This window comes from Humulus lupulus, chromosome 7, assembly GCF_963169125.1.
Source record: "Humulus lupulus chromosome 7, drHumLupu1.1, whole genome shotgun sequence".
In the NCBI taxonomy this organism is placed as follows: domain Eukaryota; kingdom Viridiplantae; phylum Streptophyta; class Magnoliopsida; order Rosales; family Cannabaceae; genus Humulus; species Humulus lupulus.
The window spans coordinates 147,795,976-147,823,882 of NC_084799.1; the positions used below are offsets into that span (position 1 = coordinate 147,795,976).

The following is a 27,907-nucleotide window of genomic DNA, read 5'->3' on the forward strand; positions in this document are numbered from 1 at the left end:
AATGAAAATTATGAAATATTATATTAGCTTCCACCTTGGCACAGACAAGGATTTGGACTAGTGAAAATGTAACCGTGACATGAAGAGGAAAATGCTTCACGGAATCTGTGAAAATTCATGTATCGACAAGGCAACACAATTTGCAAGAATGAAATTTAGCCAAAATTATTGCAAAATTGATAATGTACACTTTCCGATAGGCCTAATACACATGTTCTCTTCAATGTAGGTTGTATACATCAGATGAGTGACAAGTAATCCTTTCCCTAACTTTCACTATACAAGTAAACAAATTAAACTGAACTCATCTTCAGAAAAGTTAAAACAGAAAAAAAAAAATAGAGGGGGAAAAATGGAAGCAAGACTCCTTGAGTGTTGCATGTGGCAAGGACTTTGGCTCTTTTACTCGGCCTCTTTTACTCAGCCAGCCGCTTGGTCCGATGTTTTAATGTTATAATCGAATGCACATCCGACTCGGATCAGTCACCGAATACCGCAGGTATCTGCAAAAAATTTATTCCCATGGTTGAAAAAATCTCCAGAGAATATGTCAAGGGCTTGGGCAGTTGATGCTACTAGGTAAGCGCTTTCATCAACCACTTTACTCTCATGCCTACTGAACACCTGATGAGAAACCTTGTTTTGGGGCTAATCCAGTTTGACGCATCCTATAGGGCCTGTCATTACCATCACGTCTATTTTCAAATGGTGCTGCCCCAAGAATTCCCAATGAGTTGGGGTCTGATATTCGGTTCCCATTACTCAATGATCTTTGAGGTGGGGCCTGAACTTGGATATGACTCTCAGTTTCTGCCCTTCTCCTTCGTTTCCATGCTTCAAATTTGGCTGTATCCATGCCTTTGAGAAAGGGCTCTGAACCTGGGAAGTTTTCCATATTTCTGTAACCTCTTTGCCGGGAGAAAGGAATGAAAGGATTTGAATCCCCATTGGCATTGGCATGGGAAGGACCTGCCTCCTCCCCCCGCTCTAGTTTTAGTTTAGAGTAAATTTGATGCAGTCTCTCCCCAGACAAATTTGAAAAGGTCGACACATAGTTCCACAAACGCATAGTCATCCCTGCACACAAGTATCCAATTACAGCATGAAATTTAACAGCAAATTTACTTTTTTTATGCAAGATCAACAAAACAAAGCATGAGAGAAAACATACGATCCTGTCTATATGGCTCCTCCTCATGCTCTATAACAATTTGATCTATTTTCCGTCCAAGAAGCTGTAAATAATTTCTAATTTTTGAAAGCACCTGTAAATAAAGAAATAAAGGAACATCATTAGGAACATTCTATTGTAGCATCCAGTTGGGGAAAGAATTTAAGAAAACAAGAATAAAATAAAAAAGTAGAAGTACTATGTACTTTATCCTTTGGAAGATTAGCACTGGTAGTTTGCAATCGCTGAAGACGTCCCAGAGTTTTCATTTGATCAACCATTACATCTTCACACCATTCCATCCATTTTTCTTCCTTAAACTTCTCATATACTTCTTCATTATCTGACATTTCACCCTCCTCCTTAACTAAAGGTTCAACTTTTTGGGATCTTGCAGATCGGTCCTTGTTCATTTTACCAACAATCAGAGCTGACCCTGCTTTTCCTTTCTTGACTCGGCTCTGAGATATAGGCACATTAAGGATATTTTCTCTGTCCTTCTTAGAACCTTTCCGACCCACTTTAGCACTGGAATTTTTACCTCCAAAAGCTGCGAGTTCCTGATCCCACAAGTACCGAAAATAAGTTCATGCAATCCAAAGACCAAAACAAACTAATTCTTACTAGTTACCAATAAGGAAAAGCCAATAGTCAATAAATATTAGCAACATAAACGCAAAAGAAAAGAGTCATAAATATACCAGCATAAAGAATGGGGGCTTCAACTTAAATATAGCAGCCAGAACAGGTTAAAAAAATATGCATAAAAAACACAGCACATGATGGTGCTGGTTCTAGAGAAAACTCATTCACGACAGTGCAAAAATTTCAGACCATATCTGATGCAATCAGCATTGATGACTATCATGACCAAATACAAAGCCAAATTAGAGAATCATACATGCATATTCAACATATACATGTACAGATTCCAAGAACACAATTTCAAAAAACCAAAATGACATTGTATGAATATATGAATCCATTTTTCTGTTTTTCTTTCTTTTATTAAATATAAATATTAAAATAAAAATAAAAATAAAACGCAATCAATTACTGAGAAACAAAACCATATTTTCCAGGACAGATAGTACATATTTTCCAGGACAGATAGTAAATAAGTCAATAAGCATAAAATACAGACTTCCTTTTTTGTTCTTTCTCCTACAAGCCAAATTATAAGTTATTAGACCAATAATAATAATTTTCCCACTCCAATTTATTACCAGCTTAAGCAAGAAGATACTATGTTGGTAAGGGAAACATTACCATTTCAAGTAGTGCATTAGCGCGGTCTCTCAAATTAGGAGCACGGGGTAGAAAAGTTTCGTGATGTTGAAGTTCCACTGGAGCAATCTTCTTCATAAGGCCAAGCCTTTCGTCTAATCTTATCTTTTCCCAATTGCCAAATCCATGGTAATGGATTCCCAAAAGTAATCTTGCATCATCAACTAGAATAATAAACACGGTAAAACACCTTTCTTATCAAATAAAAATGAAAAATGAATTTCAGGAAAATAATCAGCACATACTTTGATTCCAACCACATCCTTTTGACCAGTTTGAAGGTTTCAGGTAAGTCAAGGCGCGGAATTGTGCAATTGGGTCTTCATAACGACTGATACGCTTAGCTAAAAGTTGAAGTTCTTGAACACGTGAGAGTATATCATTAGCCTTCACAGGAACTCCAAAAAAGTCCAACAAGGGCCCCTAGAGATGAATGCCACATAAACCTTTTAGATAATGAAAGTCATATAATTCTCAAGAAACATATAGGATCTGGTAGTTTAAGTCAACAGATATCACAAGTGGAAAAAGAAAACATAAAATCACAAACCTTTGGGTCCAAACTTCCTACTTCTACAGCTTCTTTACTGCCATCTATCAATATATTGAAAAGCTCAATTTGTGCATCAGTCTGAGCTGCTGCAACTGCACCTCCAACCTCCTCTGTTATCAAGCTGATTTGGCTCTCATTTCCAAATTTCAGGACCTAAATTCCAATCAAGGTAGTACAAACTAAGTCAAAACGTGAGAAATATAGGACAAACCTAAATTCCAATTGACAAAGAAGTAGGAAACATTGATTTACAGAGTCCATTGATTTAATCCGTAGAATCCAAAACTTCAAGTAAAGTCAGGATTTCGAAGATAGAAGAATATGAAGGGTGTCATTTTAGAAGCCTAATCTTGGAAATCGGCTTTTAACATGATAGTATATGCGTATTATGGAGACTTTCCTTGGGTAAACATCTGGAAAACCCCTATGCCTCCTAAAGTGAAGGTATTTATTTGGATGCTGTGTCTGGGAAAACTAAATGTTCATGCCTCTATTCAAAAAGAGAGAGAGAGAGAGAGAGAGACCTACTGCATGCTTTTCCCAGGGTGGTGTGTTATGTGCAAGAAGAGCGGGGAAGACAACAATCACCTATTTCTACAATGTTCCCTTTCTCTCAGTTTATGGTTCAGAATTCTGAAGGGACTCGGCATTCTGTGGTGCATTCCAAAGAATTCCAGAGATCTCCTTAATTACCATTGTATTGGTAACAAAACTAAAAGTTGTCATGGGGAGCATGGAGGTGATTACTTGGTGGGCAATTTGGTTAGAAAGCACTAAGAGAATCTTAGGATTTGAAGGTGATCAGCTTTAGGAAAGAATCAAATGTCGGGTGACCATTTGGCTGGTTAATGTTAGGCAGTTTAAAGACGCACCTTTCTCTGATCTAAGCAGAGATTGGCATAACCCCTCGTAATTTTGTTCTGCTTTTTTCATGTAAGATATTTTCCTACTTTGTGCTTGTACTTCTTTTCTAATTAATAAAGCTTGAAGTTTTGTTTCAAAAAAAAAAAAGAGAATTAACCAAAAGCCAAAGCGTGAGAAGAAAAGTCCAGGACAAATTATCACAATAGGAGATTAAAAAAAAAAAGCCATCATTCTTAGCCATTAAAAACAGCATATCAAAGTTCAAAAAACTTTACAGAAAAATGGAATAATTTATGAACTATGATTATACTACAAAATTAAATAGATCATTACCGCACGAGAAAACCGTAATGCATCCCTCTTCGACAAATTCCCACAGGACCATCTTCTTGATTGAGCAGATGCTCCCTCAATCATAGGTGCTGCAGGGGCTGAATAGTCTGCTTTGCGCCGTTTCTGAGATCTCTCCAGTGGCTCAGATTCTTTCTTCTTCCGTTTACTACTTCGCTCAGGTTGTGGAGCTTCTGCATAACTCTTAGTGTTCCTTGCAGCACGGGGAACAAGTGCTTCCTAAAAACAAATAATTGATTAACTAATTAAATCATTAATGACAAAACAACTTCATTAGAAATTAAAAAAAAAAATACTTAAAATCCTAAAATATGCAACTGAAACTTCTTTACAAATTGGAATGATTAAACAATATAAGAAAGCAAAGAGATTCATACTTCCGCTTGGGCTATTGCATCAGGCTTTATCCACCGACTCCAGAAACTTCCATCATCTTCAGTAGTGCCAAAATTGGCAACCTGAACATTTATATAATCCAGAAATGAAAAAACTTTCATATGGAACACAAAAATCTATAAGTCAGTGCAAAAATGTAAGCAGAAGCAACTATGTGACTAGAACATCAACTCTTCCATAACCAAGAAAAAAAAAACTCGGAAAATAACAATGAGGAAGTTGGGAGAAAATTGATGACGATGAACATAGAATTTTCTTGCCTTAAAAGCACTCAATAATTCATTGCCCTGCTCTCCTTCAGCTTCCTTCTCTTCCACCTTCTCTGCTCTTTCAAGAATCTCGTCAATATCCATACTCAAGAGCCTTTTCTTACTTTCTTCTTCATTCTTCTCTTCTTTAAAAAGTTCCTCTGCTCCAAATCTCAAGATAGCTGAAAGCTCATTCTGCAATGGTGTAATAGAAAATGGCAATTAGAGAAGACATGAGAGAGAAAAATAGTATGGAAACTCTACATTGCATTTTTTTTAAAAACTAAGTTTCCTGCCTAACCCTACAATATTTGGGGACCAGAAAACTATAGCAATTGCAATTGCAATGTAGGTACCCAAGAGGGACTCAACCTTGTGGAGGCAAACCACATGCTTGACCATTGGAGCTACCCCTCTTGGGTTACTCTACATTGAATATTGATGTACAGAGAAAGAGAATTAGGGGCCTGGGAAAGGAGTTGAAGGGCCAGGGGAAAGATAACCACAACTAATCACCCACTGATAATCTACTTAATCATTTTTTAACAGAAAAAAAAAAATTTGTACATAATCCAACTGATTCAGGAAACTATTTCAAAACACCCCCACAGGACCCATACCTTGTCAAAATAACTCCCCTTTTTTGCTTCTTTCTTCTCCAATCTGCCTTCTGCATTCAATTTCTGGATCACCAGGTGGTCAAGAACCTAAATGATACATGTAGAGATGTAAGTAAAACTTGTGAGAGAAAACAAAAGGCATTATTAGACTCTATAAAGCAAACAAATTTCTCAAGAATTTGAAGAGAATATCATCAACCATCTTTTTCTTAGCTCGCTCCAAGATATCTTCCTCAACACTTTTGCTTGTGACAAATCTGTAGATGTTCACAACTTCTTGTTGGCCGATTCTATGAGCTCTACTCATTGCCTGAAAATGAACGCATTAATTAAGTAAAACCATTTTCTCTGATTTTATTCTGCAATGAAAAAACTCATAACAAATAACATAAAATACCCAAAAGAAATTAAAAAATTAAAAGGAGATTTCATTTCAATCAAACCTGTAGGTCATTTTGAGGGTTCCAGTCCGAATCAAATATGATAACTGTATCTGCTGTTGCAAGGTTGATACCTAGGCCACCTGCCCGAGTTGAAAGAAGGAAGCAGAAATCATCACTACCAGGTGCATTAAAATGATCCATTGCTTGCTGACGCAGTTCAGCCTTAGTGCTGCCATCTAGCCTTTGAAATTGAAACCCTCTATGAGACATATATTCTGCTAGTATATCCAGCATTCTTACCATCTGCAATAAATCAGTATTATTAATTTAACCATCAGCAAATACTTATCTGGGCATTGAGTAATACAATATACTGCGAAGACATAATCAGTCTTAGATAGATAACTCCCATACTACAATAGTAAAGATACAGGAACACTAAAAATCGGCAACATGCCTTTTATTTATCTAGATAATATTGGCATTATAATTTTCTTCAGTATGAAAGAAAACTAACATGGTCATCAAAATGAAGATAACAATTAAAGAGCGTAGAATAACAAGTCTCGCCTTTTCAAAATAAGTAAAGAAATAAATCACAACTCTCACAAAATAACCCAAGGAACCAAAACACCATACACTCAGAAAAACAATAACTTATTTTATTAAACCAAACTGAAGAAATAATCTGAATTGGCCAGCGTTCATGCAAGGAGGAAATATGAGAAAGGGAAAAGAAACACAAACAAACATAACATGGGAGAACCAAACAAAACACTCAATCTCATACACACAATCGAAGAACCAAACACTTGAATCTTGTCTCAAATAACCAAAAATTTAATGCTATCCAACATTGTCTTCAAAATCTACAAAGATTTCTCTTATTCCTCTCCAACCAAGTATCCATCTACTTCCTAATTCTGAAGTCTTAATTACTAAATAAACGCGGCTGGATTAGCAAACAAGCCTGACAAAAAAAAAATAGCCCATTTAGGAAATGAAAAATAAAACTTACATAGATAATTTATATATTTATTGACATAAATGTCCAGTTGGGGATTCCATCAACTTCAAAGGTCTAAAATAATAGTATACTCCACAAATGCTAGTACCATAAATAAACTTGCAACATTTCTTCATGCTCAATTTTACTTATAAATCATATACATGACAAAGTCATAGCATCAAGAAACATAATGCCAGATACTGTTCTAACATAACAAGTTAAGTTTTGTTAATTTTGACAAAAGAGCATAGAAAAAAAATTCTTATACTGCTTTGATGCCTACAAAAAACCATCTACTTTGGATTCTTCCATTGAATGTCGAATGAAAATATGAAACCAGAGTGCTTTGAAGCCTAAAAAAAACCATGTACTTTAGGATTCTTCTACTGAATGGCAAATGAAGAAATGAAACCAAAGTGCTTTGATGCCTACAAAAAATCATGTACTTTGGACACCATGGTTCAAGAACTGGACATAAAGTGAGGAACACATAATTCATAGAGAGACATAAGCATGTTGGTGTAACATGCCAATTGAAAAAAGACATGCCATTATTACAAAATAACAGAAGAACAATGTTGCTAATACTTGGAACGTTGGTACATCAAAAAATTATGGCTTTAATATTAACATTACAAGCATTTTGGCTTGCTTAGATACAGAGTGCCCTATGACTACGAGACACTACAATTCCTAGAATATAGTAAGAAAAATGGTAAAAGTAAACAAAGAATTATATCCAAATGAAAAACAAAGCAGAAGTTTAAGCACAACAAGTGTTGCACTCTAATCAAGCTTCATAGCTTCAAGCAACCTCTCAAAAAACATATCAAGCACAATAGCATCTTAAACAAACCTGGGAAAAAATTAAAACACGATGCTTTGTCTCATGCAACCTAACAAGCAGCTTATCGAGTATAACTAACTTCCCACTGCTCAAAATAATTCTCTCAAGTTTACTGCTATCATTGGTTCTTGAGTCGCCACCATAACCATGGTCTGCACTCTCAAACAGGAAGGGGTGATTGCAGCACTTCTTCAACTCAACCACAATATTTAAAAGTGAAACCTGAAAATAATGAAAATAATTATTACACAAATGTTTCAGCAATTGCTTAATACGAAAACTAGAACCACACTATGATGTTGATATGGAATGGTGAAGTTTTATCCATGGTAAACTTATGAGTAATAACATATCAAATTTCCAGTAGACACTAACAGAACATGGACACTAGAATCACAATACTGGCGTTGCTAAAGAATATTAATTTATTAAAACAAAAAACTCTAGAAAGAAAAATCTCTTCCACCAATATTAATTTGGCATTTCCATGGAAGCATTATGTTATACATAAGAAGTTACAAAGACACCCATAAAATATGTACATTAAATTCCCTGTCAAAGCAAATTCAATAATAAAACCAAAATCAATTGAAAACCAACAGGATAGAATAAATCAAGAAGAGGAGTTCCAGAAGCAAAGAAAGGCAAATGATAGGTCCCAGTACATTAATAGAATATAGATAGTAGAGAGGTTTGTGGGTAATTGTAGTGATGGATAGTGGATGCGCTGAAATAGTCTAGTATATACAAAGAAGAAGAATGAAGGACGCATGATGATCGTAATGAATTGAGCAGTAGCTCTTGAGAGTGTTCTGGGGGGTAAATTCCACCACCACTTGTGGCTAAAAATGATCAAACTAACAAAAGAAGCAATTGGCCAAGAGCTGCTTGTGCTTTTTCCCTATATTCAAAGTCACCCTGTCTCGTATCATATCTCACAGTTTAGCATTTATGTTTCCTTCTCCATCATTGGGGCTGGTTCAATAGTCCAGCTTTTAACGGATCATGCCTTTATATTTTGGTCAAAAGTCAACTTTTCTTTAAAGAAACATCAACTTGTATTAATGCTAAAATAATACAAGAGTAAAGTGAGTGAGAAAACACCCAGATCATCAAACAAGCAAAAGGAGAAGAGCTAAACTGTCACCCATACTTATGATAAACCACATCCATCAAAAACTAACAATAGACATATAATACCTCTAAATTCTTCAAAAAATATTTGCAACACATAATACCTGATTCCCACGAACTCCTTTGTTCAAGTCATGGAAGTTGCGTTCCAATATCCACTTATAGTACCTAAATGAAATATGTTAGCATCAAACATGCAGAGAGTAAATTGACTGATATTATAGAGACTCCTGTCTATAAATTAACAATAGGACTTACTGTTTCTGAAGTGGAGACATCTCAACCCTAAGAATTCGCTCAATTTTTGGAGGCAAAGATTTCTCTACATCCTTAATAACTCTTCGGAGAATGTGAGGTCTTAATTCCGTATGAAGATTAGCAAGCTATAAATATTCAAATGCAAATATTACTTTCAGAGTTCGGACAATCAGCCAAAAAGAAATAAAGAGCAATGAAATCAATATTAAGTACCTAATCATAAATATTCTATGATGACTAAGCAAGATAAGTTGTATACCTCATTCTCATTAAAAGAGCTAAGATTCTTGTAATTCTGAACAAAATCATCTTTACTCCTGAACTTATCTGGATCAAGGAAATGAAGCAGGGCCCTACAAGAAAACAAAAGGTGAATATGGAAAATCAATAAGCATGAGTAGGAAGGTAAGACAAGCTAAGCGAAGTTTCCCTCATCGACACAATAAAAATTTATTCAGAAAAATCATGATAATAATTCGGCTTTCCTATATATTTTTCAGTCTCAAGATCTACTTCTTAAGCTGTTTCTCGGAGCTCTAACAAGGTCAATAAAATGGTGGTCTAAAAAATTGCAAAAGTATAAAGCAGGCAAGTGAAGTACCTGACATAACAAGAGTACAGAAGCAAAATACCCATTTTCCATATGTATATATATACATATAAATCTATATATTGTTTATTTTATTTCAGGAAATCAAATAATCAATAAAGCAAGGGTTTTCAAGAATTTATCCACCTCCCTTTTTCTATATTTCCATAATCTCCTTTCTAGATTATTATCAGTCACAATATAAGCTGCAATTGTACAACTATGTTATGCATTTTCTTGTTTATAATAACAAAATTTTATTGAAGAATTCAAATAAGAAGAACATCTGGGAATTGAAGCTAATTCAGAGAATGATTATGATAACTAAAATGTAATAAAAGCCAAGAGAAGACAGAAGAGTCAACAATATTGTAAGAATAAAAAAGAATAGTACTTGAAACAGGAGTAGTTTAGAAATATATTATTAAAATGATATCTAGACACCAGATGAAATTGATGATGGTTCCACTATAACAGCTAACAAAACAGTTGCCCGACATCAAAATTTTAGCATATCTAGAAACTGTAGCTGCTTCAACCTCTCCACACATAATTAAAGATGCCAAAAATTATCAAATAGAACATAAGAAATTCAAATTTAATAATTCAATATTTCTGCAAATTTAAACATTAAAGGAATTACTAAGCACAGAGTTTAAACTCGTCCAACAGCTAAAAGATTTGGTATATGTGCTCATAATCACAATTGGTGGAGGGAGAAGAACAAAAATTATTCCCATACTTCCCACTTCCCAGGCACCATAATCAGCTCTAAACATAAAACTCCAAACAAGCTGGACTGTTTTGTTAAATGGGTAATCACATGCATGTATAGCAAATTAACAACAATGCAGAACACACAAAATCTTATATGTCTGTGTTAGTGAAAAAGAGAAATTATTTACCACAACTCTTCCACACTGTTCTGTAATGGAGTACCAGTAATCAACAACTTGTTCTTGGTGCTAAATTCCTGTCAATCACAGCACTAGCAAATGGTAACAAACTAAACTTGAAAAGGAAAGATAAAATGGGCCGTTGTAAATTCAATTGCCATGATTAACCTACCGAAAGTGTTGTATACAACTGTGCTTCACTATTTTTTAACCTGTGTGCTTCATCAACCATCAGATAGCACCACTTGATCTTTGAAAGGACAGCTTTATCTTTCAGAACTACTTCATATGTAGTCAATAGTGCATTAAATTTTATTGGCCTGCCAACATTTTTGTTATTGTAGAATTCATACTGCTGACAAACCTGCATCCAACAGAAAACTTTTAAAGACATTTAAATAGAAATATTTTTTTCAGAAGAAAAAATGAGGCACTAATTATGATAGCACTAAAAGAGACGATGGTCACATGTCCGTGACCTCCTCCCAAGTTATTAAAAAACCCTCACTTATGATGGGCACTTTTTGACATAGAAAAAGTAATCATAATGCAGCATGTAGACTGTTACTAATATTAAAATATTTACATTAAACATCTATGTGACATATACCAATATACATGTAATGGAAAAACTTAAACTCACCTCTCGACTTGCACGAGTACCAACATATACAATAATATTCATCTCAGGTAGCCACTTCCTAAATTCTTTTGCCCAGTTTGACAATGTGGATAATGGTACAACAACAAGAAATGGCCCATGGATATGTTGAGCATTCTGTAAAGAGAACAAACAAAACCTTGATCTCAAGTCTAACTCTAAAGAAAAACTCATGACCTCAAATTTCAAGAAATTTTCAAAATAACTACATTTACACCTGTAAAAACCCAAGCATGGATACTGACTGAACAGTTTTACCAAGACCCATCTCATCAGCTAAAATAACATTAGTATCATTTCGCCAACTGCAAAAAGAAAGATATTTTAAACAGATAATTGCCAAAGTATAATACTTTTACAGTAACACTTAATCATGGAAAAACAGTTCCAAATAAATTGACATACCTATTAACAAGAAAATTCAGACCCTCAAGCTGATAATCACGCAGCTTTCCTCCCCTCAACCATTCAGGCTGCTCATCAAGCTTCCGTAAACTTGCTAAACATTAAAAATGCACCCATTATGTTTGTTGCAAATGACAAACCAAATTCTAGACAAAGATACAATGTTTAAAAGTATAGTTGAAATAAAAATCACAGTAGAAATAAGCTGTGTTTAGCAAACCAATGTCTGGAGATAAGTGCACAGTTAAAATGTACTCCTCCCACATATAAAATAAAGATAGTATTTACATTACTAAAAAGTTTGCCTATATTTCTTTGTATAAAATACCAACGTGTTCCTTATATTTCATATTTTCTATCTGAATAAAACTGGTTCATTAAAAAAATAATGAAATGTTTGCCAATACAGAAGAAATGGCAGGATCACAAAGTTAATGCATATGAGCATCAAAATGGTTGTATTTACCTACTTTTGTTCATATTTAGTAGAAAAGAATGACATTGGAACTTTCATAGGCCACTCAAATTTGAGCACACCATCATTCAAGTTTTTAAAACTCCAAAGAAATACCAACCTTTGCTCTTTTTGCGCTGGGGATCTACCAATTTCCCCTGTACAGAAATTTCAGCCTCACGGGCCTGCTCATAGATGACACACTACAAGCATTAGTAAAATATAGAAGCACTTTCTACTTGGGTGAGAATTTGTGTCTGCATACAATCAAAACCCAGTGAAGTAAACTACCCAATGAGCTCTAAAAACATTTGACATGCATAGTCACATATAAGTACATATAAGAAGGTTGAAGTTGAAAAAATATGAACATTCACATTTTCTATCAACACCCAACCAGCCAAGACAAATTTATGAAACACAAATTCAATGAGCAACTTTTCGATCTTCTATCTCCTCTTTAAAATTTCTGCCTCTCGGTGTATGGTTCTCCAGCGTCCCCATGTTCATGGCAAGGAAAAGATTCACGATCAAGCTCCTCTTCATAATATGGTTCTAGCAAGAGGTATTGAAGTTTTATGACAGAACACAAAGTGTTCGTATTGACACTTCCAAAGACCCTGGTTTTGTTAGAATCTCCGAACAGACCAGGCTTTCTGGTTATGAGTTATTTGTGCCCATTGATGCTGCATTTTGGGCTTTAGACACGATGTTTGAACTGATTAAAGTCAGTGAGATGACAAGTTTCAAGAGTCAGCTCGTATTTGTGGAAGTATTCCAGAACAAGAGAGGTGTTTTCATGAAAATGTCTAAATTGTGTAACAAGAATATGAGAAGTATAATTGTGCCTGCTGAAAAAGACCAATCGGGATGGGAAGGCTTTGTAGAATGCTTGGATAACATTGAGGAAGGAAAAAGGAGATACTTCAAACATCATTTTTAACAAATCCCGGTCAGGCAAATGAATAAAATTTGGGCAGGCATGGTGAAAGAGGGAGCAAGTAACTCAAAACATTTAGAGGTTGGAGGAGAAATAACTGGACAAAGAAGGGGCATGATTGGCATTGTTTTTTGTTTTCAAAGTTGTGTTTTCACAAATGAGAACAGAGAACAGCTTTTGTAGCCTTCAAAAATCAAGAGGTATTTGGTTAATGTTTTCTAAAATTAACTTTTTAGTTTTTTTTTTTTTGAAAAAATAAACCTTAAATGAAAAATTAACAAGTATATTTATAAAAAAAGTTTTCTAAAGTATGTAATAAATAATGAGATAAAGTCGTGTAAAAGAAAAAGTAATGAAAAAAAAGAAGAAAAGTGATGCAAGAAAAAAGGAGAGAAAAAATGAGAAGAGAGAGTGATGAGAAAAAAAATGAGAAAAGAGAAAACAAGAGATAATAAGTGATGGGAGAGAAAATGAGTAGATAGAAAGTGATGAGAGAGAAAATGAGTAGAGAAAAAATAAAGAAACTGATAAGAAAGAAAGTGACATACATAATAGAAGAAAAAAAACAGAACAAATTTTAAAAACTACAAAAATCAACTTTTTGTTGTTGAGATTTTCTATTTTTTGTAATTTTGTTTTTAAAAATTGTTTTTTGAAACAATGTCAAATGCCAAACACCCCTACTTGTTTTCAAAAATAAAAATAAAAACAGTTTAAATTTTAAAAATAAAAAACAGTTTTTTTAGATAAGGAGCCACACACCCTCAAGATTTGATTTTTCCAGTGATAAAGAGATTCTTTTCTGATCAAAAGAAAGATGAAAATGTGTAAGAAATTGGACAGAGAAGTTTTATTCAGATTGGATAAACAAATACCTAGTTTCATTTGAAGACTTCCTCACAGATAAGTTTATTTCTCTCTTTTATGTTTATTTTACTATTAGTATATATATATATACATAATTTTTTTTGGCACTTTCAATTTGTGGTATTTTAATTTTTTTTTTTTTTTCATATCCACCTTTGCTTGAGTTGCTTATTAAATTGGATAGTATTTAAGCATTGGAAGACTATGTTTTAGTTGTGCTTCTTTATGGCATATTATTGTATGTATATTCTGAGAATTTTGAAACTCATTATCTCTCGTTTCAGGTGCAACTCTAGTGCATGTCTTGCATTGTCAACAATGCTGCTCGTGGACTAGCTAAGTTAGCACTAATGACCGATAATGAGTTTACTTGGCAGTATGTATCTCGCCTTGTATTTTGACTGATGTCATTAACAATTTTTATCAATGAGCATTGGTCTTTTTGTCAAAAAAATAAAGTGGGATAGATGCAATACTGAAGAAAATATTTGAATTCAGCCCTATGGTATTCTAGTCAAAATGAAAAGGAGAAACTAGGAAAAATGGGAGCAACTCAGATTGTCGGTTGTAACTAGGATTAAATTGGTGCCTTGGCTCCAAATTCAATTTGAGGAGAAGAAGCTTGAATACAGATTTGTGCAAGATTCATGTCTTTAAAGTGATAAGACCTTTTGTGCAGGACTAATCGATGTTGACAAAGACATAGCAAATTTAAAGCTTTTGAATCATGCCAAACTTAAATTTCGTACAGATGGAGGTTTGATTCCTTTGTTTGTGAAGCTCCCATGTAACGGCTATTTTATAAAGTTAAGGTTTTTTATAACTTAAAAATCTAAGTTATAAGTTTAATGGCGTCTGCAATACGTGACAAAGCAAAAGGTTTAATACAAGAGGAAAAAGAAGAAATTGTGAAGGAAATTGAGGAGACTTAAGACGAACTATAGTACAATACGGGTGAAGGCTCACAACTTCGAGTGGAGACGATACTTGGAGGAGTTAACCCGGAGGGGGAAGGGAGAGCAAACACAATCAAGCAACACAGTGAAGATGGGGGAAGGGTGCTTCCAAAGACGAACGATGCAACCACGATCACACTCGTTCAACCAAAGAGTAACAAGATAGACCCATCTAAAAGAGATTTGAATAATAGAGAGAACTTAGTGGTAACATGCAGCAACAAATTAAGTAGGGTATGTTTAGTTGGGTCTCAAGGTTGCATGGAAGAAAATGAAACAAGTGCATAAGATGATAGTGTCAAGGCGAAGAGTGCTTTTAGTCCATTAGTAGAGTTGGGGTAACGTCTGACATGGGGAACACTCGTTGCAACTCAAAGATCTTTTTCATATCACCTTGACACTGACAATAGGAATTTCTGAATTCAATATGTCAACGGGTAGAGGAGCAGGTAAATGGATGGTGGAGGCCACAAACTTTCGAGCCAAATTTTTAGGATTTTGGTTGGTCCTTTTGGAGTTTTAAAGATTTGTTGCCCAACTGACAATAGGAATTTCTGAATTCAATATGTCAACGGGTAAAGGAGCAGGTAAATGGATGGTGGAGGCCACAAACTTTCGAGCCAAATTTTTAGGATTTTGGTTGGTCCTTTTGGAGTTTTATAGATTTGTTGCCCAACCCATCAGGCTTAGAATTGGAAGGAGACCCAGTCTCAAAAGGTGAACCCATTCAACTTTCAAATAGCCCATCAATAATAGACAAAAAGAATATTCACTGAGGGAGTGAACCACTTTCTAAAGAGAGGTGTAAGTCTCATCTAGGGCAAAAATTTAAGGGCTAGAGGGATAAGAAACGGACAAAATGAAGGCTCAAGAAAAACAATTCATATATATCATAATGGACCAACAACTCACTTTAAGAGAACAAATATTGCTCCTTTTAGAGCCATCCTCTTCACAACTTTTTCAAGGCCAATTTCAAAGACAAGAATAGGATAAAGTTTGAACCGATGGGCTATGGATATGTACAGAAGGGCTTGGAGAAGACAGAAGTGGTAGAAGAAATTTTGAAAAAGATGTGTAAAGATAAACTAGAATCGACTTCTAAAAGGAGTGGTGATGAGTCTGAAATATTATATATTTCTAACTCAATGGCTAAAGGAGAAGATGCTATATTAGAAAGATGCAAAAAATTACTAGAAGGCAATTGGGACGGATGCAACAAAAATAATCTTATTGTTGGAGAAGTAACTTCAACATCATAGATGTGCTTAAACCTAAAGTCGGGGAATAAGAAATAAATATTTTAAAAGGGCCTTTGTGAGGAGTGTTCGGAGGTCCAAATTTACGAAGTGGACATATTTACCCTCAGTAGAGACAGCAGGTGGAGTGGTGATTATTTGGGATTCAAGGAAAACACAAGTTATTGATTTGTTTGTCGAATAGTTTAGCCTTTCAAAAGGTTGTGTTTCAAGAGTGTACAATCCTAGTAGAAGTAAGGAAAGGGAAAAAATTTGGGATGAAATTGCAGGTCAAAGTGTAATTTGTAGAGATAATTGGTATTTGAGGGGGGATTTTAATGTGGTTCATAAAATGTGAGAAAGTAAACATCACAAACAAAGAAGCATAATATTGTAGGTCTCAATGAAAGACGAGGATGATGATCCTGAGACTCACTACTATTCCTACATAGAAAAATAGGGGCATCTTTTTTAAAGGTTATTATAAGTAATAAAGTCCAACTACTTTCCAAGTAAAAGAAAATTGATAGAATTTAGAAATGAGAATCAATCTTAGAAAGGAACTTGAAAGCAAATTTGCTAGAGAAAACCCCAGAATCATCTATGCTTCTATCCTCCATATCCTACAAAATCATCTATCCTCCAAATCCTACGATCCTCGGAATCAAGATTAAAAGAAGACGACTCAAGAAACTTAATCAACTCAAACACCTAGACTGATTCTTATCGATAAATGAAGACTCCACAAGAACACTACATTCTTTCAACAATCTCAGTTGGCCACATGGAGAAGCTATGTTGGCATTACAAGTGTTGGTCAACATGAAAAGGAGACGATATCTTTATGCTAGACAGTCATCTCCCACCCATGTATCTTCCCAAAATCAAATGCCCTCTCCACTGTCACCCTAGTAGGAAACAAGGCTATGGATTTGATTATAAAGAGAAGAGATAAACTTCCAAGGACTTCTAAGAGTGGCTTGAGCACCCCTTCCACGTCCCAACCATTGGAATGACCTCGTACATGCTTCTTAATGATTTTGTGCTAAAGGGAGCGAGATTCCTGAGAATCTTAGGAATCTCCGAAGCCATTTCATGCAAGAGCCTTAAACTTGAATGAGGTGTTCCCAATACTTTAACCCTCCCTCCTCCTTTGATCTACAAACGTCTTCCCACTTAACCATTTTGTTCACTGTTGCCTTTCCAAAGGAAATTCCTACCCTAGGATTTCGAAAAATAGATAAGAAGTGGGGAGTGCCTACAAATTAGATTGAATTAAGATTAGCCTTCCTCCCCTAGAGACTTACGCCTTCTTCCAACCATCCAACCTCAATAATCTTAGAAATAAGAGGTTCCTTTCTGACCTAATAGGATTATACCCAAGAGGCATACCCTAAATATTTCATAGACTAGAACCCTAACTCACAACCCATACCACCTACTAGAGTGTTTAGACTATCTTCCTCCATATTCACACCCAAAAGAACACTCTTCCACATATTGACCTTAAGCCTCGAGACCAAACAAAAAGTATCAATGAGGCAAGGCAAGTTAGTCGTCTTTGAAAGAGATCAATAAAAATAGTGCCATCCAAAAACTAGAGATGAGAGATTTCTATCTGCTCCCACCCTATGACAACCGTTAAACTGACCAAGCAAATTGGCTATATCCATTAATCTAACATGGGCGTCAGCTACCAATGTAAAAGGAAGGAAGACAACATGTCTCCTTGACTTAACCCTCTAGCCCCTTCGAACTTCCACCTCAGTCTCTCATTGATCATAATACACAACCCCAGATCCAAGATCTCCATTTTAGGCGGAAACCTTTCATTTCCAAAACAAAATCAAGGACATGCCATTCAACAATGTCGTAGGCTCTAGAACCTTCAACTAGCTCATTAGCCACCAAAACTACATCCAACATCTATCTTCCTTCTATGAAAGCTCCTTGAACGTCTGAAATCGTCTTAGTAGGAACAAAATTGTTAGGGTTTCATAAAATTCATATTTTAGGAAGGAAAGGTTAAAGATTTCCTCAGCATATTTCTATAAGACTAACTCTTATCCAACCATTTCATTCTTTACTTCCTATTTACTATTTGAGAAGTTGATGAGAAAGCTCTTATGGAAACAGGGAGACTTGAAGGGAGGGGATCATTTAGTTTCTTGGGAACTTATCTACAAATCAAAGTGGAAAGGAGATCTTGGGATCGGAAATCTTAAGGAAAGAAACAAGGCTTTCTTAAATAAATGGTTGTGGTGATTTCCAAATGAGAAAAAGCCTTCGTGGTACAAGTTGCAAGAAAATGGTTAGGATGCCAAGTTATGAGAAAGTGTCCTCAAGATATCCATTGAAAGGAATAGCTTTCTTATATCAAGAGTTTCTCTTTCAAGTAGGAAGCGGCAAGCAAGTTTGATTTTGCGAGGATTTATGGCTTGGTGAAACCTCTTTAAAGAACCTTTTTCCAATCTAGCTAGGCTATCAGTGAAGCAAAACAGAATGATAGGTGAATTCCCCGACTTAGATGGTCGTTGGATTGTAATTAAAATGTCCACCTAATAAGAAAGATAAATGATAGAGAGGCCATTCAATAGTCACATTTCAAAAAAGAAAAGATAAAAGAACAACATTGTAGACTCTATCTTCTCCTTTTCTACATTTTATTCTCCTACTTTCATTTACAATTGAAAAAAAAACAATATTTTCTTTCTAAAAGTTAAAATAAAAAATAATAAGCTATCAATCTGGCATCCACCTAAGGTTTTCAAAATATTACATGTGACAGGTAGCTCTGACTAGATAGCAATTGATAAATGATAAGACTTATGTATGATTAAGTTTAACATTATTACCAACCCAAACAACCACTTGAGGTTGGCTCAAGTGGTTGGGTGAGTAAGTGTGTGTGAGGGTCAGGAGTTCTAGTCCCCATAATGAATCAAAAATAAATAATAAGTAACCAAACAAACAGTACCTTATACTCATCAATGGCATCTTGCGCAAATGTGATATCTACATCCTTTTCCCTAGTTCCAAATTCCAATAGTAAGCACATATTAAAGAGATAAAACAAGCAAGACATAAGATGACAATATTGTAGTTTGACAACGTCAAAATCATTCAACTTAAGAGGTTGAAATTCAAACGCGCAAAATGAACAACCTTTCAAGCTAAGAGACAAAATATGCAAAAAGAACTCCAACAGTATCACATAAAAAATATTGCATCAGAATTGGAGGGCTGATAAAATAGTAAACCCAAGGGTTCATGGAGAAGGTGAGAAAATTTGTCATATGATGGCTAAAATTTTAGAAAATCTTTTTAAAAATCAAGCATACAACATTAAACAACCAGAACTTCAGCCCCTCATTCAATCAGTATAGACCATTACCATCCAACTTCCATTAAAGGCATTACTAGCCTGCAACTTTAAAACAGGAACAACTAAGACAAATGCAAATATTAAACAAAGCAGTGGTGATATTGAAAATTAACAAAATAGATTTATTTGATACACCAAACTTTCTTAGTAAACAGCTGAACATGCTAGTTAATGTTAACATGTTAATCAAAACATCAACCAAACATTTAGGTTATTCAAAGCATAAAGGAAAACAAGAACCATAATAGATGAATCAGCAGATACGTCAGCTGATAAACTTTCTGAGAAGCTTAATATACCATGTCGCTTCAGCATAAGATAACCCTTGCCATTTGACTAGATACTCTGGAATTACATCTCCAGAACTGTCTTTACTAATGCGGTCTGCAATTATCCTTTCCACCTGAGAGATATATTGAACCAATTATATAGAGAACTACATAGTAAGGGAAACACAAAGGAAATAAATATATAAAACCAAAACAAGAAATTGAAAGCGAACCTGACTATTTTGCTTGATGAGGTCCAAGTCCATCTCCTTGCTCACATCATTAACCTCAATCTTGAACAAACAATTAAAGAAAAAATGGCACCATAGTCAACATCAATTTTAAAAGCTCTTCAAATAATGAGAGATGAAGCAAAGAGGAAAAACAATAACAAATCAAATGTGTTTTGACTGTCTAGGACGTGACAAAAAACATTTGAACATAATGAGGTCCGTTATAAAGTTACTGAGCTCTTTAAAAACAAAATCACTTCCTAATCCCACCATATATAGCTTATAATAAACAAGTAGATAACAATCCCATTAAATAGCATAAGCACCACTGAAACACACAAAAAAAGCAAACAAATACAAAATCAAAAACAAACAAATTCAAAACAAAAATAAATCCCGCATATGATAGATACCTTCGTACGAATATGAAATACAAATTCACTGCTTAAAGGAACAAAAATCAATGATAAATTAAAATAATATAATATATACATAATGTGTGGGCGTAGGTGTGGCATAAGAAAGCTCTACCACCCCACAAGCTAGAGAGGTAACCCTCAAATAGAGATTAACCCCAGTTTACCTAAATGCAAAGCTATTATCCTTGTTTACAATAAACAGCCAATTTATATTTAATAAAATAATTAGTGATTCAACAAACTGCTTTCATATTTGACATCAAATAGGAGAAAGGGGATTGCCGCAGGTCCAAAAAAACATATATCTTTATTGCTTCTTAACATTCTGACTTTCTGAATCAAAGTTTGGCATTCATAAAAGAAAAAGAAAAAAAAGAAAAATATTACCTCCTCACGTGTGACTGTCTTCCTGAACCTGACTTCGTCCGTTACCTTTTTAGTGTAATTCAAAACCTTCTTAAAACCACTAAGCTGCAAAACCACAAACCAAAAATGCATAGAGAAATTTAAATAACAGTGGGGGGAAGCGCCTAACATCAATGCTACATCAAGAATGACAAGTTACAACTGACAAGATAGCACTAGAAGGCTTAATACAAAAACTACACGCAGAAGCAGCACAAGAAGTGTACAACATACATTCTGAAGCTCAGAAAATGATTTCCACTGACAGTGTAAATGGGATTGGCCTTTCCATTTTATCAAGAATTCCATCTCATTCCAATTTGGCTCAGAATCAAACAAGTAGCTAAGTAGAACAGGATCAGTTGATCTTTTACTCCTAAGAGCTTCTTCAGCCACGCCCTTTGGTTGATGCCACAGCACTTTCTCAATACAATCACTATCTTCCTCTTCAAGTTCCTCCTGAAAAGGTAAACCCAATAATGTAAGGATAAAATAATTGTATGATCCAATGGCAGAAGAAAATTTCAACACAAACAACACCAAAGACAAAAATATAATTCAAATAAACTAGCCCGGTGAGATGAAAAAACTTCATGTAGCAACTGATAAGAATTTGCAAGACTATAATCAATTGATTAAGGATTTCAGTTAATTTTAGATCATACAACTTCATCAAACTGTATAGCTGCAATGAATTCTAGCAGGCTAAGCTTTTCAAACTTTAGGTAGCTACCACTTTTTCTATTTTTCCATATAACAGGTAGAACTAATGCTTCACAGGAAGTGATATACTATGCAGAGCTACAATCAATTGATTAAGGATTTCAGTTAATTTTTAGATCATACAACTTCATCAAACTGTATAGCTACAATGAATTCTAGCAGGCTAAGCTTTTCAAACTTTAGGTAGCTACCACTTTTTCTATTTTTCCATATAACAGGTGGAACTAATGCTTCACAGGAAGTGATATACTATGCATAAGCATGTAATACATATTATGCTAAATTTATAACAATCTGGCCCACATCTCACGTCTACTCTCTCTACTCTCTTATAATTGTCTTTTCTTCTCTTTTGAAGCTATGCATTTCTCCGATTCCTGTTATTATAGTATAACCAACAGCAATCATCTCATTCATTATTTGATCCAAATTCCAATAACGTATCAGATCATTTCTTGTTCTTAAAATAAAGACATGTCTGCAATCATCTCATCCCACCACATTTTGATATCTTTCAAGGGTATCCCTCGTCTTTATTTAACAAGAAACAGATTGTATATTAATAAAAAGATGATAAGCCTGTTTAAAAGAAAAAAGAAAGATGACAAGGTGTCAATTACATTTTACAGCCTAAGAAGCCAGTCATATACCAGCAAAAAAGGGTATCCACTAAATTTTATCAATCATGATTATCTAGCGTCAGAAACACAAACCCGAAATCACCACCCATTTATACCTGCAAGGACCTCTATCAAATTTCAATAACAGTTTTACAAATTATTCCAAAGGGGTTTGCGCATTCAAATAGTTTTTTTTTATATAACAAAACTTGCATCAATGAGTTAAGTCCAGTCAAAATAACTTAGAATTACAAATTTGGCATGGCAAGGTACTTTTCCAAATAACAACCCGCCAAAAGCCCAATTCATAGCACATTAAGAATAGTAACAAAAAATTACTGCAAAAAAAAATAATAAGAAGAAAAAAGAACACGTGTATTATTATCACATATTAATTTTTTTCCAATTGACTTTCTGTACAACCTATGGGTATCATCAAATGACCTCTGTAGATATAGTAATGCAAACAAGATATTCCATGATAAGTCCCATGTAAGAGATTTTCTTCTCTCACCCCTGAACTATCAAAAATCATAAGCTTTGTAGTTTGCAAGTGAAGAACCAAGGAACTAGATGGTACAATCTCTTAAATAGGTGCAAGCAAAAGAAATAAATAATCTTACTGGTACACAACTAGATTGCACCTTTTGGAGATTTTTCTTCTTGCTTTCATCGGCATCCTCACTTTCGTCACTTTCAACGTACGACACCTTCCGCACAGACCTACTAGAAGTGCGTACCTCGTTGTTTCTTCCAGTTGCATTTATCGAAAAAGTAGAACGACCACTAGTTTTCCGTTGATGTGAACCTTTCCTCGTGCTTTTGAAACCCACATCACTGTCACTTTCAGAGTCCTCCCCCAAAGACTCATCATCTTCAAATGATGATTTACCTCTTCGCTGCTGACCAGATCCCTGATACAATTTACGTTCTCTGGTAGATTTAACAATATGTCCACCTTTACCACGTTGTTTACTTTTTGATTTCCTTGCATAATAAGAATCGTCTTCATCAGACATATCCAGCTCATTATCACTGTCATCTTCTTCTTCAGATTCTGCACCTCCCCAATTTTTATCCTGGTATCACTAAAAATACATCATTAACATGCAGAAAGAACCAATTTTCACAGTAGCACACCCAAAGAATAGTTCAGTAAATCTAATCTATCAATGGAAATCTACCAAAAGATAAATGGAAATGAAGAGCAAAGAACAAAATAAACTCATTACAATACCACATCTAACATACAAAATATATAGACACAAAAACAAGTGTTCATTGGCACCATATTTTTCAGGGCCAATCTCTAGAAATTGGCATTGGAACAATAATAAATGTAAGATTTATCACAAGCACAACCATAAACACAGTACAGTCCAGTGTTTGTATTTTATTTTCCCAACTCTAAATTAAGTCATAAAAGTTGTATCTTTTTTTCTAAAAAACAAAACAACAGAACTTGTATTTTTTATTTAAGAGAAATAATACAAGGCAAAGAATGAGAATCACCCTGACAAAACAAGGAAAAAGCAATTACATAAAAGTTATATCAAAGACAACAGTATACCTCAAAATCAAGATTAATTCATCAATTATTCAAAAAAGAAAAAAGTCCATAGAAAATCAAACTATAGAGTGAGAGAAATATGGAGATTGTTACCCAACAAGCCAGCTAAAGTATACTACAACTACATGAAAGGTTTTACAAGGGCTGAATAATAGCACGATAAAAAGGAAATCGGGACCTTCCATTAGAAAATATACTGTGGAGAGACTAATACAAATATAAGAAACCAAAACTACATTGAGATTAATTCACCAATTATTCAACAAAACAAAAAAATCAAAGGAAAATCAGACTTCATTCAGATAAAGAAATTGTTACCCAGCAAGCCAGCTAAGGTACCTGGTATACTACAACTAGATGAAAGGTTTAACGAAGGCCGAATCATAGCCCAGAGTAAAAGAAAATCAAGGCCTTCCTTTAGAAAGTTTATAGTGGCATGATTGATCCAGTTATAAGAAACCATTAATTAATATAAACAAAAATAAAAAAAAATACAAGTTTGGATAGCATTAAGATAGGGCTGTTCATTTATTGCTAGCGAGAGGGTTTCTCAACTTAGAGTAAAAGCAGGTATAGGCATTGGCATGTTGTCTTTGAAGAATAAATCACTTGTTATAAAATCAGTGTGAAGATTTCCAAACAAACCAAATACTCTGTGGCACAAAGTTATCAAGAACTAGATAGTTTTGAGTATAATAGGGAAGTTGGTTTGGTTGGTAAGGCTATATAAGATTGAGATAATAGTAGTTTTGGGACATTCGAGGTGAGGGATTACACACACATGGCTGGTAAGACTGTATATCATAACCCACAGACAGATAGACAGTTCTAACCGTTATCTTTTTTGGGTTGGAGTGTTCTTTGTAAAAACAAAAGATGAAAGTGTGAATCATATTTTTGTTCATTGCACATTTACACTATCTTTATGGTCAAAGTTCAGGTTGGACAGGCTGCTCCAAGAAGCTGCCGTGGTTTTTAAGATGAAGATAATGGTGGGGATTGGGTTGTTGTAATGACCTCATATACGTTCCTTTAATTTGTAATGTTTCATTTTTATTAATATCTTAGTTTAATTTCATACCAAACAATAATAATAACAACAATAATTTGGGAACCCTCAATACCCATTCATAAACTAATGAAAGTATCTGAAGCATAATTTGTTGTTTGCATGCATCTAGTATTAGCTTACAACATAGAAGTAAAGCAATCCTCTCTATTGGTTTTGATATCATGAAAACTGGTCAAGAATCGGACAAAAAGATAAAGAAATTGCATCAAAAACATAATGCCCAGGACTTGGCTGCTTAATCCAATATTTTAGGAAGAGCATAAAAGCAAGAAAAGAATCACATGAATGAAATAATATGGTATATCGCAATAGTCGCAAACCTTTTTCAATGTGCGTTCACTTGTAATGCCATAATCAGGTTCAAAATCTGCATCATCAGGATCATCTTCTGCCATTACACACAGGATAAATTCAGTCTTTAACTCTTCATGAATGGGAACAATAATATAATCAGAGTTCATAAGTTCCATGCCAATTGTCCTCACAAGCACCCAAGAACTAGAGTGAGCAGCACTAATGCAGCAATATCCTAAAATTACAAAGGAGAATAAAGCAAATTACCATCTTCATCCTCTTCATAATCAGCATCATCATTATTGTTGTCATCTTCATCACCATCGCCAAAATTTTCACTGCCATTCAAGACTCTAGAAGATCTTGCAGTATTCTTATTCCCTGCAGCTGGCTTTAATTGTTGCTCAGAATTAGACCCCAAAGAATGAGGAAACCCTCTATAATGCATTAAATCATTCTGCTCTTTCCCATCTTGCTCATAATATTCATCAGAAAGCATCTCATCTGTAGGGACATCAGAAGGGCCTTGATGACCCTTCATTGCGTCCTTTGGCCCATCATCATCCTCTGAATCTAATCTCTGCTCCCTCTGCTCCCTGTCATCTGACGAATTATATTCCAAACCATCTACATTTTTACAGTCAGAATCTTGCCCAGAATCAGAACCATTCTGAGAGTGCATAGGTTGGCAATCCTTCCAAAAGGTTGAACCCCATTTTCCAGCCATGGCACTTCTCCTCCCAGATGGTTGCAAGTTTGCTACACTTATTATACCGTCATTAACAGTTGCCTCATTTTGTGACCTACTAGCATCATCCAGTTCACCTTCACTTTGATCTGGTGCATCCATGTTTATATCAAATTCCTTTTCACTCGATGTTACATCTACATCCTCATTCCCTACTGAGCTATGAATTCTGTTTACAGTTTTTCCCTGAGTTTTTTCTTCCAGGTCACTGTGGGAAACTGATTCACTAGAAAAATTCCTAAAAAATGCCATCTCTCACATGGAACTTATAACTTATTTCTTCACATAATCTCCCATGCCATAAACATTTAAAGTATCAAAAAGAAAAGAGTAATTGATTGACCAGTGCTACTCCTGCCGTCTCTGTCTCCCAGAAAGTCACACCAAAAGATCTGGATAACAACAAAGAAAAAGACCTTTAGTAAAGATAAATACCACTTTCAGAAAAATAACAAAAAGAAAAACAATATACATCCCTACAAAACACTTAGGAGAGGTGTAGACGAAAACTAAAGAAAAGTCTAATGCGAGAACATTTATGATCCTGAAGATGGGACGAAAGTTCTACCTCACTTATAAACAAATAACTAAAGACAAAACATTCAATAAAAGACACAATTACCAGAAAATGTTTTAAAAAAATAGTAAGCAAAGCATGCCCATCATCCATCAACCTATATTCTCCTCCACCTTTTTCTTCAAATATCCCAAACCTTCTCACCATTGTAAAAATTTAACGTATTCTTCTTCACACACATTTTTCTCAGCAGCCGAAGCGTCCAAGTTAGCTTTGAGCAAAATTACATTTAAGCCTAATTCGAAACCAGTAAAAGCAAAATTCAAATTCACTACTAACCTTTGACTGTAAAACACCATGGGAAGCATGACCACCTAAATCACTTACAGTGGAACCAGCTAACGCAACAAAATTCTAAGACGATAACACAGCGTGCTTCAACAAATGGTGAGTACTAATCGATAATTGAATCAATGCCAAGAAACCCAATCACACAAACGAATCAATCCAAACAAGCAATAGATCAAACTAAGACTTCAATAAAATCGAAACTCAAAAATCCAAAGCTAAAACCCTTCAAGTACTTCAACAAACAAACCCTAGAATCGAAAACGAACGACAAATCCGAAACCATAAAGCCCGAACTCCCAAACAAAACACACAGAAATTAGCGAATCGGAGGCCAAAGAAGCAGCTAGTGAGAAACAACGAAAGAGAGAGAAGAAAGTAGGAAAAAGAGACTCACCTAGAAGATATTAATAGCCAAACTAATTGGGTCAATACCAAATGACGATAACGAAAGTGTGAAGGCTAACAATCGTACGCTTCACACGTTTAACCTCCGGGAAAAACCCACCGCCGGCGAAAATTTTACGGAGTGGTTTTGTTTGGGTGGGAGAAAAAATTGGCGGCGGCGGCAACTAAGATGCGCCGAGTGAGCGAAGTTTAAGAGCCCGATTTGGAAGAAAAATCGATGATGTGATTTTAGATTGATCGTCGATGACGACGACGATGGAGGTTGTGGTGAAAAAAATTCAATTTTTTAGAAAGAGGAAAAAGGGAATTTTTTCTAGAGAGAGGTAGAGAGAACATAAAATTAGAAGAGATATTTGGAGTTTTATTTTTATCTTTTTTTTTTTTTTTCTCTTTTTTTTCTTTTTTTTTTGAGCAAATTTTTTTCTCGTTTCTTTGGAGAAACGTGTTTATATAGGCTTTCTCTCCTTAACTCTAAGCATGTTTCAATAACTCTGGCCAAACTGTGGGTTCACGCTGTATGAAAGCACCAATGGATGGCACCCACGTGGAGCTGAGGCTCGCCGGGATTTTTCTGGAATGGTGTGATTAAATCTGACGGCGCAGATTATTTGTGTAGTTTTTTGCTCAAAAATTTATTTGTGTTATTTGCCACGCGGTTTGTTCTTCGGGGAATTTGAACACAATGTAGGCTTCATTAGTTTGAGAATTTACACTCATAATAATAACTAAAAAATATGATAGGATTTTAGAAAGGGTAACTTGAGTTTCT

General features: G+C 34.9%; 1 protein-coding gene across 8 annotated transcripts; it reads right to left on the reverse strand.

Annotated features, from left to right (window-relative positions):
* Positions 1-139: 139 nt before the first annotated feature.
* On the reverse strand, positions 140-27,536 carry LOC133788704 (protein CHROMATIN REMODELING 5). Of its 8 annotated transcripts, none has more exons than XM_062226279.1 (31): positions 27,128-27,536; positions 25,385-26,257; positions 25,144-25,208; positions 22,805-23,260; positions 21,073-21,297; positions 20,821-20,904; positions 20,015-20,074; positions 19,812-19,915; positions 19,105-19,156; positions 12,248-12,311; positions 11,673-11,766; positions 11,485-11,572; positions 11,250-11,384; positions 10,779-10,970; positions 10,616-10,683; positions 9,381-9,474; positions 9,122-9,246; positions 8,968-9,031; positions 7,739-7,951; positions 5,934-6,176; positions 5,690-5,800; positions 5,491-5,577; positions 4,883-5,065; positions 4,604-4,684; positions 4,209-4,445; positions 3,009-3,164; positions 2,704-2,881; positions 2,441-2,622; positions 1,378-1,731; positions 1,172-1,265; positions 140-1,077 (listed from the first exon to the last, which is right to left on the reverse strand). In XM_062226279.1, exons 2-31 carry the CDS (start codon positions 26,115-26,117, stop codon positions 614-616), a joined length of 5,286 nt encoding a protein of 1,761 aa, XP_062082263.1. In that variant the 5' UTR covers positions 26,118-26,257; positions 27,128-27,536; the 3' UTR covers positions 140-613. The 8 variants fall into 8 exon arrangements, with proteins under 8 accessions (XP_062082263.1, XP_062082261.1, XP_062082262.1 ...); XM_062226277.1 differs by having other exon boundaries at positions 25,144-25,211; XM_062226278.1 differs by lacking the exon at positions 27,128-27,536 and adding an exon at positions 26,722-26,836 and having other exon boundaries at positions 25,144-25,211.
* Positions 27,537-27,907: the final 371 nt, after the last annotated feature.

Coding starts and splice junctions, on each gene's coding strand:
- LOC133788704 (XM_062226277.1), bottom strand. CDS start 26,117: ATGGCATTTTTTAGGAATTTTTCTAGTGAATCAGTTTCCCACAGTGAC. Junction 11,767..12,247: donor CCAGCGCAAAAAGAGCAAAG/GTTGGTATTTCT, acceptor TTTAATGTTTAG/CAAGTTTACGGAAGCTTGAT. Junction 1,078..1,171: donor GGAGCCATATAGACAGGATC/GTATGTTTTCTC, acceptor ACTTGTGTGCAG/GGATGACTATGCGTTTGTGG.